This window comes from Platalea leucorodia (genome assembly GCF_965183815.1).
Source record: "Platalea leucorodia genome assembly, chromosome: 7".
Taxonomy (NCBI): Eukaryota; Metazoa; Chordata; class Aves; order Pelecaniformes; family Threskiornithidae; genus Platalea; species Platalea leucorodia.
Window position 1 is genome coordinate 13112890 of NC_138829.1, and position 11791 is coordinate 13124680.

General features: G+C 48.9%; 1 protein-coding gene across 1 annotated transcript; it reads left to right on the plus strand.

Annotated features, from left to right (window-relative positions):
- Positions 1–1489: 1489 nt before the first annotated feature.
- On the plus strand, positions 1490–10128 carry HSP90AA1 (heat shock protein 90 alpha family class A member 1). The gene is made up of 11 exons (XM_082316933.1): positions 1490–1645; positions 3231–3389; positions 3487–3853; positions 4390–4523; positions 5032–5340; positions 6068–6233; positions 6486–6676; positions 6799–6946; positions 8177–8445; positions 8847–9180; positions 9377–10128. Exons 2-11 carry the CDS (start codon positions 3231–3233, stop codon positions 9484–9486), a joined length of 2187 nt encoding a protein of 728 aa, XP_082173059.1. The 5' UTR covers positions 1490–1645; the 3' UTR covers positions 9487–10128.
- The last annotated feature ends 1663 nt before the right edge of the window (positions 10129–11791 follow it).

The window sequence follows — 11791 nt, forward strand, 5'->3', positions numbered from 1 at the left end:
TGGGATGAATTTTTGCTAGAGAAACATCCTTTTTATTCCTCAAATAAATAAGTAGCTATTCTTTAGAGCAGGGAGATTGTCTAGAGTCATGCTTGCATCAGTGTACAGTTGTAACTTGTAGCTTCACTTGGTATTTATATCCCTAAAGTGGATCAGCTCCAATAAGAAAGTTTTAGAAGCCTGCTCTGGAACCCATGTGATGCAGATCATTCTCCTGAGACATGGAAGACCTGCATTTAACTTCCCGCTCCCAAGCAGGTCGTTCAGGATATAAAAATAACCCCCCTACTAAATGCCGTAATCACAGAGCTACTGGGTATAATGAGATGCATAGTTTTCAAAGCCTTTATGCAAGATGTATGACTGTATGTATAAGACGCCTGTAGCTGTGCCCTTTGAGCATCATCTGACATTTCCTGCAGATTAGATGGCAAAAGCCATCTCCAGGCTGAGAATCCCAGCGGGTTTCAGGCTTTGGGCTGTGAACACACTGCACAGCATTGGCATCCTTCTCATGTCTACTCTTAGCACTTCAATCCTGAAGTAACCGCATAGCTATGTAGGTCTTCTGAGCTTCTTGGATTTGATCCCTTGACTCTTTGTATCCTGAACAAATACATAGACTAAGAGGCATGGTTTCGTTTAACTCGCAGACTGATACTTGCTGTGTGAGAAGCGATTTTGTTTTCCCCGATTAGGCGAAACGCTTTAACCACAGCACCCCTGAGCCGTGATTCATCCAGCTACGCCTGGCGGAGCAGACGGGTCCTGCCCGGCGAGCAGGGGAGGGGCGCGGTGCCCGGCCCTCCCGCAGCCTCCCCATCCCGCCCGGCAGCTCCGGCCCCAGGCGGAAAGCAGAGACGCAGCCACCTGCACAACCGGCCCGAGGGGAGCCGCCCGGCGCGCCCGACCCGCCCGAGGCCGGGCCGCACAGCCCGCCCGCTGCGGCTGCCAGGAGGCAGGGCGGCTCCCGCCCCGGGCCCGGGCCCTTCTCCCGGCGGGAAGAGGGCCGCTTTCCAGGCCCTTCTCTACAGCGCGGGCGGGGGGCGGGGGGTGGGGAGCCGGCCCGGCCCCGCCCGCTTCTAGGACGTTCTGAGAGGCGCAGGGCGGCGAATGACGTCACCCGCCGCTTGCGCAATCCCCCCGGACCCCTCCTCCTCAGCGCCGCGCGCGCGCCCAACCGCCACCCCGGGGCGGCCACCGCGCATGCGCCCGCCTGCCCCCTCCCCCCCCGCCTCCCCGGGCGAGCCGGCGGTTGGACGGAGGGGGAGCGCGCGCGCTCAGCCAGCCGCCGGCTCATGCGCGGAACCCCCCCACCCCCGACCGCTGGGGCGACGCAAGGCGCCTGCGCCAGAGGCGCGCTCCGGCGGGCGCCCTTCGCGGACGGCTGCTATTGGCTGCGAGGGGCTCGGCCCCGCCCCTTAGCGGCGGGGCCGGGAGTCCCCGCCCCGCTCCCCCCGGCGCCGCGCCGCCCCCTCCCCCGTGCCTGTCAGTGAAGGTTCCCGATGGTTCTGGAAGGAGGCGGCGCCGGCGGTATATAAGGCGGGCGGGCGGCGGGGAGCGCGCACTAGTGGAGGCACAGCGTTGCGGGTAGAGCGCGTTCGCGGCTTCAGTGAGGAAACCAGCAGCCCTTCCCCCTGCAAAGGTGAGCGGTGGAGGCGGCTGGAGCGGTAGCCGGCGAGACACCGGGGATGGCTCTTCTGGGGGAACGTTTAGCTCTCGAGTCCCGGCGGTTGGCGGGTGCCTCCGCCTGGGGGTGCGGGGGTGATAGAGGGGACCGCGTGGTGCCTTTTCCCCCTTGAGTCCCCGGTGAAGGTGAAGTGGGCTGGGTGCGCTGGGTCTCGAAGTCCGGACATGGCTGAGGGGGGTAAGGCGCTGGTCTCTCCGAAGGTCGCATATTTATTCTTTTTTTTTTTTTTTTTGCCTTTGGACTTAAGTGGTGGAGCGAGGGGAAAAACCAGCGGGCGGCTCCTGGTGGGGGGGTTCTTCCGCCAGCGGAGCTGGGGGCGGGAGGCGTGGGCGGCGGGTAGAGAAGGCTGTTGGTTGCCGGGGGGCGTACGGGCAGGACTGCCTCCCCCTTGCAGCGGTGCGGCGGGGTGACCCGACCCCGCTTCGCTACGGAGGGGGGGGTGGGGGGGCGGCGGCGAGGGAGCTCCGCTCCGAATGAATGGGCGCCCGGCCATGAGAGCGCAAGATGGAGGAGCTGTGGCGGGCGATGGCGGTGGGGAGGGCGGGCAGGGCGGCGGGGGAGGGAGTGGGGGAAGGCAGGGGGCCGATCGCAAGGCGCCCTGCTGGCGGGGGGGGCGCGCGGCGCGGGGCCGGTGCGGGGGGGCGGTCGCGGAAGGCTCTGGCAGTTTCTAGAACGTTGGCTGCTGGCGGCGGCAGCCTGCAGGGGGCGCTGCGCGGCGCGCGCCGGGAGGCCGCTCCCGCCCCAGGCCGGCCTCCCAATGGCGGGGCGCGGGGAGCCCCTCCAGTGGCCGCCTCGCTTCGTCCCTGGTGAGCGCTGTGGTCGAGGGTTACGGTGTTGCACCTGGTCTGCGTGCCTTCCGCAGCGATCCCCGTGGGGGGGGGGTGGGAGAGGTTTTCCTTTTTGAGCTGAATCTGTCGTGCCTGAGGTTTGACTCGTGCAGAGGTTAGCCGAGTTAGGGTAATGGATCTGTGGGGGACAGAGTAACGAGTTCGGCTGGGCCGCGTTGGTCCCGAAGTTACAGTTGCGGATAGCGTCCGGGTCTGAGGATAATGGTTGTACGAGCAACATAGGAGGTGGATGGGAGAAAAGGAAGGCACTCCAAGTAGAGACTTTACTGTGGGAGTCAGCTACAGAGTAAAGCAACTAACGTCTCAAGTACTGGGCTAAGTTCTCAGTTGCTTTTATTTTTTTTTTTTTTTTGTAACGTGTCTGTGACGAGGGGGAGTAAGGGTCATACGTTAATTTGTGAATTAATGGAGGGGAGAGGAAAAGTTCTGTGTTACCCTAAGTGGTGCAAACTGAAGTGAACAGAAAGCAAGTCTGTAGTTAAAACCTTGTATCTAGTTTCTGCATTCCTTAAGTTTCCTGAATGGTTACTGGTAGGAAATAAGATCAGGGGGCGGAGGGGGAATGTTCCTATAGTGCTGAATTTGAAACCACGTGGTTAAATGCCTTTATCTCAGAATGCCATTGTCGCTGCCTGTAAAAGGGTATGTGCACCACGCTGTTGGGATGGGATTTCAGCTCCCTCTCCTTACAGATGCCGGAAGCTGTGCAAACTCAAGACCAACCAATGGAGGAGGAGGTGGAGACTTTTGCTTTCCAGGCTGAGATTGCTCAGTTGATGTCTCTGATCATCAACACTTTCTACTCTAATAAGGAAATCTTTCTGAGGGAGCTCATTTCCAATTCATCAGATGTAAGTACCTTAAATTCTAGGCTGGTTCGTGTTAATAGGACTACTGAAATGTTTAGGAATAGTCAGGGAATGTTAAACCCTGCCTCTTCTCTTACAGGCTCTGGACAAGATAAGATATGAGAGCTTGACTGACCCAAGCAAGCTGGATTCTGGAAAAGACCTGAAAATTAACCTGATTCCAAACAAGCATGATCGCACTCTGACCATTGTGGATACAGGCATAGGGATGACCAAAGCTGACCTGGTCAACAACCTTGGTACTATTGCCAAGTCTGGTACCAAGGCTTTCATGGAAGCACTGCAGGCAGGGGCTGATATATCCATGATTGGTCAGTTCGGTGTTGGCTTCTACTCTGCCTACCTGGTTGCAGAAAAAGTGACAGTGATCACCAAGCACAATGATGATGAGCAGTATGCTTGGGAGTCATCGGCTGGAGGATCTTTCACTGTCAGACTTGATAACGGTGAGTATTAAACGTTTCTGCTCAAGTATGCTTTCTAAAGATTTTTGGCATTCAGATACCTATTCCGTGCATTGAAAAAGGCAAAAACGACAGATAAAACCGGTAGTACTGGTCACGTGTCGGATCAAGCACAGGCACAGCTGTTCTCTTACCATTCCAGTTTGAGTAACTGTTGGTGCACGATACGGGAATGCCTGAAGTAGATGGTGTGTTGTAGTGAAGATTAAGCTTTCAAAGCTTATACATGGAAATACTTCTGCAGACTCCTGCAACAAACTCTATATACGGAAACTTGAAAGATGACATGTGAACAGACTAATTAGTGACAATCTCCTTCAGCTTATTTGAAATACATTCTGGGTACAGCTGAGCTTGAGGAAGCGTCTGTAAGGCTGTTTCAGCACATGGAAGCTTAGTTTTCCCAGTGGTGAAGAAATTTACGGAAAGTGGGTGCCTTTTTAAAGAAGGTGTATTTTAGAATTAGCCAAAGTCTGGTCTGCTCCTGCACAAGTAAAACCTGTAAACTTTCATTCTAGGTGAACCTTTGGGCCGTGGAACAAAAGTCATCCTGCATCTGAAAGAAGATCAAACTGAATACCTGGAAGAACGGCGAATCAAGGAAATTGTGAAGAAGCATTCTCAGTTCATCGGCTATCCTATTACGCTCTTTGTACGTATCTTGCTTGAAATATTACATAATTTTAACTATCGCCACTTTTAAAACAAGTGAATTTTTGTAATTTAAGAATGAACCAGTCCATGTGTATTTTGTTAACTGAAATTGTTACAGATGTTACATGGGTGTAGTTCTTTTGAAATGCAATTCTGTTAATTACCACTTAATTTTACAAAACCAAGAACAGAATATATTTTACCAAGCTAGTAGTATCACAGTCTTCAAACCACTGAGTAAATTAACTACATGTTGATGTATCAGTGGAAATTCAGTGTAATGAAACTAAATAGCATAGACTACCATGTGAGCACATGAAAACCAAATACCACTTGTGCCTCAGCACCCAGAATGTAGGTCCTTGGTTGAGTCCAGGAGGAAAACTTGACACCATGTTCAGGTAGTTTCCTCGCTTTGTGAGACTACAAGGGATACCTTAGGGCTGTTAATGATACACCTTCTAGGTTTCTCAGTTCAACTAATGATCCCTTTTTTTTTTTTCTAGGTGGAGAAGGAACGTGATAAGGAGGTGAGTGATGATGAGGCTGAGGAAAAGGAAGAGGAAAAAGAAGAGAAGGAGGAAAAGACAGAAGATAAGCCAGAGATTGAGGATGTTGGCTCTGATGAAGAAGAGGAAAAGAAGGATGGAGATAAGAAGAAGAAAAAGAAGATTAAGGAGAAGTACATTGATCAGGAAGAGCTCAACAAGACCAAGCCCATTTGGACCAGGAATCCAGATGACATCACCAATGAGGAATACGGGGAATTCTACAAGAGTCTGACTAACGACTGGGAAGACCACTTGGCTGTCAAAGTAAGTTCTTGTCCTTCAGGCACAATTGTTTTTGCCACTACAGCTGGGAGCTTACCAAACATGCTACTGAACTCTGATCAGTTGCCTCAGGTCTTAGTGTGATGAGTTGTTTAGTATTTGAAGTGATACTGTTGTTTCGGTTGCTTCCACTATGTGAGGGTAACACTTGGTGCTACAATTATTTTGGCTACTGTTAAAGCTGTAACCTTATTCAAATCCATGCCTCAGTTTATTGTAAATAAAAGTAAGTGCAGATGCCTTCCCAGTTTGTAGCTTAGTTGTTACCAAATGTAACTAAAAAATTTAAAGTAGATTTCAAAGTAATGTAAATTCAATTCTTTGGGTTTGTAGCTTAGCTTTGAAAAGGCCTAAAGCTAAAAGGGATGGGTGAGGGAAATGTAGTTGTCCTTTTTGTGTGGCTGTAGTGGGAAGTGCTGTAAGAATACACATACTTCCTGAAGGCCAGTATATAATACAGGGAACTGAATATGTCTTCTGAACTGGTCTGCTTGTCTGGTAACAACTGAACAGAGCTTGAGTATGTCTGTCTGGAGAATGTGCTTGTTCCTGACCAATGTCTTGCCTACTGTGTTGGTGCTGATCCCCCCCCCCCCCCCCCCCAATCTCATAGTTACTGTTTGCCTTCTGCAGTTAAAGAGCTGTTAAAAGGGTTACTAAAGCGAGAGATGTACAAGTTGATTAAAATGATTGTCTTGCTTTCCCACAGCACTTCTCTGTGGAAGGGCAGTTGGAATTCAGAGCGCTCCTGTTTGTCCCGCGGCGTGCACCCTTTGATCTGTTCGAAAACAGGAAGAAGAAGAACAACATTAAGCTGTATGTACGCCGTGTTTTCATCATGGACAACTGTGAGGAACTGATCCCTGAATATCTGAGTGAGTATATTCTTCAGGAAAACGTATCCCAAAATAGTAGAGAAACTGCTTAGCAACTTTGTAGTTTCCCTTCATATTTAAGGAAATCTGGGAGGGGGAAGAGTGAGTCCTAAACAGAGCTGGTCAGGAGGTATCTCAGTACTTCAAAAAATACTGCTTAGTTTGTTTAAAAGGGCAAAGCCACCTAGGTGGCGGATGGTAATCTTGATTTCTTTGAGACCTGGAAAGCTAATTCTCACCATCATCTTCCAGACTTCATGAGAGGTGTGGTAGACTCTGAGGATTTACCTCTGAATATTTCTCGTGAAATGCTGCAGCAAAGCAAGATCCTGAAAGTGATCCGGAAGAACTTGGTGAAGAAGTGCTTGGAACTCTTCACTGAGTTGGCTGAGGACAAGGAGAACTACAAAAAGTTCTATGAGCAGTTCTCCAAGAACATCAAGGTTTGTAGTCTTCCTGCTTAATAACAGATTTTTTGTTACGTCTGAAACGCTAAACTACCACCATTCAGTATTTACCTAAAGGAATCACTTAATAGTTTTTATTTTTTCTTCTACTTCTGTAGCTTGGTATACATGAAGACTCCCAGAACCGCAAGAAGCTCTCAGAATTGCTGAGGTATTACACATCTGCATCTGGTGATGAAATGGTTTCTCTGAAGGACTACTGCACTCGGATGAAGGAAAACCAGAAACATGTCTACTACATTACTGGTGAGCTGGTAACAGAAATTGTCTGTAAATGCAGGTAGAAGTAGGGTTATCTTTTTGGGGGTTAGAAAATGAAAAACAACCATGGCAGTTCTCTTGGTGAACTTAGAAAGAAACTGGGATTTTAAGTGAAAAAAATCCTAATGCAACAATGTAGTGAATTCTGTATAGTCAGTTACGTTTTCGGGGTCTGGCTAAGTTGCGCTGCTCTCCAGAGCATTAGTTGAGGTGTCAGTTGAGTACGTGATGGGAAACCTTCGCGTGTCCCCTGAGAAGTTACACAGCAACTTCTGAATCTCTTCAGTAGTAGAGTATTTCTGAAATAAGTGGATGCGGCATAGTGTTAAAACCATGTAAAGTAAAATCGTAGTTACGGTTCCTTAATGTGGTACTGTGTGCGTGAGGACAGCAGAACCTAGCTACAGGTAATGGCCCTCTCTGTACTGTAAACTCTGCCCTTCCAAACTTGCTGGGAGTGCTGCTCACCATGTTCCCTGTTGATGAAACTCTGACTGCTTCAGTGCTAGCTGCCGTCCGTAGGAACTGTACCATTTAATGAGCTGTAATAAAATAATTGCTCTTCAATTATTACCTTGCTCTAGAAATACAATGTTCGGTGTCACTGCTGCCACCTTGAGGGCATGGGAGAATGCAATTTAAGGTTGTAAAGTGCCCCTTGCACAGCTAGCTTACCCACCTTTTTTTTTTTTTTTCCCCATAAGCCCAGAAAGTATGCTTCAGAGTCTTTAAGGTGCCTTTGACTTCAAGACAGCTTTGTGTGTTCCAGCTTTAGCTAATAAATTTGGCCAGGAGTATCTGAAATTTTAAGCCCTAATGCTCAAACCAGTGTAATTAACTGATTGGGCATCAGATATTAAGGCTTTTTTCATAAGGTAAATGCTGTACAGGGCTTCTCAGTTTTCCTCCTTGGCAGGAATGGGAAACATTTCTTACCTGGTATTCCAGGAAACAGAAATTCACTTTGAAACCAACGAAGTATTACAAGCTGTGGTGTCAGTTTGAATGGCTTGAGTCTCTCCAGGCCAGCCTAATATTTGCAGTAGCTTGTACCTGTTTTGTGTCCCCGTCTGTCCCCCCCTCTTTTTTCCCCTGTGGCACAGACACCAAGCATCACTGGAAATGTTGCATAGGCTCTTCCAGAAAATAAAACGAGCTGCCATGTTAACAGTGCTGAGGCTCAAACCATGACTGTGGCATTCTTGCTGCTTGCAGGTGAAACAAAAGATCAGGTGGCCAACTCCGCTTTTGTGGAGCGTCTTCGCAAACATGGCCTGGAAGTGATCTACATGATTGAACCTATTGACGAATACTGTGTGCAGCAGCTGAAGGAATTTGAAGGCAAGACCTTGGTTTCTGTAACAAAAGAGGGTTTGGAGCTTCCAGAAGATGAGGAAGAGAAAAAGAAACAGGAGGAGAAGAAAGCAAAGTTTGAAAACCTTTGCAAAATAATGAAAGACATCCTTGAAAAGAAAGTAGAAAAGGTAATTAGTAGTACTCAGTTTGCCTATATGTAACAAGCTGTTTAATGATGTGAAATGAAGTAGCTGCAGAGAAGGCTTGGGGAACAATGTTAGAATTGCCTTTTCTGAAAGAGAGCGCAATCTCTCTGCAAGACACAGCTTTATAGCTACAAGGCGTCTTTGTTTTGGTTTTTAGTGAAGCTAAGAGGTTCCGTTGAGTTGGTATCGCAAATTCTTTGGCTCTGTCGCACGAGTCTTAGGTCTTCCATGACATGCAGCAGTCGAACCTCTGTTTACAGTTGGACTCGGTCTTACAAGGCCTTTTCCAACCTACATGATTCTTTCATTCACTCCATGAAATCGGTGGGGATAGTAAATCAAGTATGTTAAATTACAAACTCGCTTTATATTCACTTTCCTAGGTTGTTGTGTCCAATCGTTTAGTTACTTCTCCATGCTGTATTGTAACAAGTACATATGGCTGGACTGCCAATATGGAGAGGATCATGAAAGCGCAGGCCTTGAGAGACAACTCCACAATGGGATACATGGCAGCAAAGAAACACCTGGAGATTAATCCCGATCATTCCATCATTGAAACCCTGAGGCAGAAGGCAGAGGCTGATAAGAATGACAAGTCTGTCAAGGATCTTGTCATCTTGCTGTATGAGACAGCACTTCTGTCCTCTGGCTTCAGTTTAGAAGATCCTCAGACACATGCCAACCGCATTTATAGGATGATCAAACTTGGCCTGGGTGAGTTAGAAATCTGTCTGTGGTAAACTCCGGGGGTGGTGATGCGCCCTTGCGGGGTACGGTGTGTGTGGGCATCACCTCAGTGCTGCTTGGTACTTGGGGCAAAGGGGGCACCCTCAGATGAGTTGAGGTGTTAAGGATGGTGAAGCTCTGCGCTCCGGTATCGGTGTTAACGGTGTGTGTGTTTGCCCGACAGGCATCGATGAGGACGATGCTGCTGCAGAGGAAGCCAGCCCAGCAGTTACTGAGGAGATGCCGCCTCTGGAAGGAGATGACGACACATCACGCATGGAGGAAGTGGATTAAAACCGTTTACAGGAACTCATGAATGTTTCCTTGGCTAATATGAATAAGTTATATTTTGTATATTATGAATGTTACCTGCCAAAAAAAAAAAAAATCTTTGACACTTTGTCTGCATTCCCTCTTTATATTTATTTTCAAAGATGTTATACCTTTATTTTTGTTACATTGCTTTTTCAGCTGATGTGAGATACAAATGCTGTCGAGGGAATATTTTCTTTAACGCTGTACAACCCTAAACAGGCAAGTCAGGAGCAGTTATTTCTGTCTGTATTAGCTGGTTGCAGGTGGCAGGGTTTTTGACTTATTCTTAATTGCCGGAAATGTGGGAAAGAACTAACAAAGACGGTATGACATCAGGATGTTCAAGTTTGTTTAGCGTTCTACAGCTCTTCAACTCTAAATATGTCTAACATACAGTACCTAGTAACTAGGTATCTAGGAGAGCTGAAATACTTGGGGAAGCTTTAACCCTTTTGCTCCTAACAAGGTCTTGATGTTTAAAGTTGTTTTTTATACTGTTTCAGGATTCTGGATTGCACTCTACCATAGAATAGAATCCACTGTAAATCTCTATTGTGACTTATGCAACTCTGCATGTACAGTTCAGACCTAGAACTGTAAGAATAAAAGTGTTAAGAATGAGCCGTGTCCCCGACTTGTCTGTTAGCACTGGGAACAAAGCCTGCTGCTCGTCTTGCCGTCAGTCGCTGCTTTGAATCTTGTTAAATCTGTAGGTAATACTGCCTGCTCCGCAGTGCCACTACAAACGAGTACCACGTAAAAGCAGAAAAAAAGATCTCAAGACAATTCTCATCTGAAAAACTGATTATTTGCCTGGTTAGGTTTGACTGGTGGTCATACTCCAGCAGATTTTTTGAAGGCTGCAAATGGAGCCTAGGCTCCTAAAGCTGCACACCTGAGCCCTCGTGCTGTACTGAGGGGACGCCTTCGGCGTGCCAGGTTAGGTTGTCAGCACTACATCATACAGGCTTTCAAGGAACGATGAGGCGGTGCTGCCCTCTGCATTCCTCGGCCCCCCTCTTGGAGGGAGAGGGGTAAAAGGGAATGGGAGTTGCTGCCGGCTCCGGCGGGCTGCCCCTGCCTGCCAGGCACTGGCTTTGGGCATAACGTTTGGTATTTAAAACGAGCTTGAGTTCAATGAAGTCGTTCAGTTCTGAGCATCTTGCCCCTGTTCTCTTGTAGGTCTTGATTTAGTTTCCTGTTTGCATCTGTTCTCTGCTGTTTCATAGCCAATACTTGAGCTCTGTTAGATGCTCTTGTTTTGGCAATGAGGTGAAAGCACAACTAGGTTTGGTAGTAGCAGTGTCTTTCAGGTACCTAAAACAATCTGCTTCCTGCAAGCTACTTGACAGCGGTAGATGCTACGTGCTTTGTCTGGGGGCGGCAGGGTCCAGCTTGGGCTTCACTCGCAGGACGGCGTGGGGGACAGAGCACAGTTGTGCTAGCCCGTGCGTTAGGCTGGCCTTTTGGCAGCCACTTCAAACTGGTGTTTCTGTACAGACAGGTGCTCGCCGCCTCGCAAATCATTCTGAATTCTTTCTTCAAAATGAAATGTGTAAGGGACTGGGTAGGAGAACAAAAAACTGATTCCGTACTGCTTACGCAGTTGCTGAAGGCCTGATGTGCTTGAAGGCTGCTGTTTTTCTACAGCCCAACTGTTCCACTGCGAGGTTCCGGTGTTCCGGGATGGTGCTTGTACGAGGTGACGGTGCCCTGCTTCAGCAGGGAGGTGTCGCGGTGGGAGCGGAGAGGAAACGGATGCCGCTTCCCTTCTGTGGTTTACGAGAGGAAGCGTGGCTTTCGGGAATGGTTCCCTCCCGCAGCTCCCGGTGCCTTACGTGCCCTGTCACTTGTCCGAAGTTGGTACAAAGCTTGTGCCAGCTCCTAGTGACCAGAGGAGTTGCCACGTGGCACCAGCAACCTGGCCTGAAGTCACAGGTTGCTGCGTGTGGGGCATTTGTCTTCCCCAGCTGCCGTTCCGTGCCACGACACGAAATGTCCCAAATCACTTCAGATGACGGGTATCTCGAAGGGACTGCGGAGGCGGCTGGCGTTTACTGCGTCGGTGGCAGAGGCAAGGCGAAGGTACGCGATGTCAAAACAAATAACTTGGGCAGGGAGGCAAGAGGTTTGGTTTCCCCACGCCCCAGCCTGGGGGCTAGGCCAGATCTACTTAAACTTCTGGTCGCTTTAATGTAACAAATCCCATGCTGCTGGAGGCGGCGTGACTGGGACGAGAGGTCTTCCGTGCATTCCGTTACCTTCCTGTGCCATAGTAACGAAG

Coding starts and splice junctions, on each gene's coding strand:
- HSP90AA1 (XM_082316933.1), top strand. CDS start 3,231: ATGCCGGAAGCTGTGCAAACTCAAGACCAACCAATGGAGGAGGAGGTG. Junction 8,446..8,846: donor TTGAAAAGAAAGTAGAAAAG/GTAATTAGTAGT, acceptor TCACTTTCCTAG/GTTGTTGTGTCCAATCGTTT. Junction 9,181..9,376: donor GATGATCAAACTTGGCCTGG/GTGAGTTAGAAA, acceptor TTTGCCCGACAG/GCATCGATGAGGACGATGCT.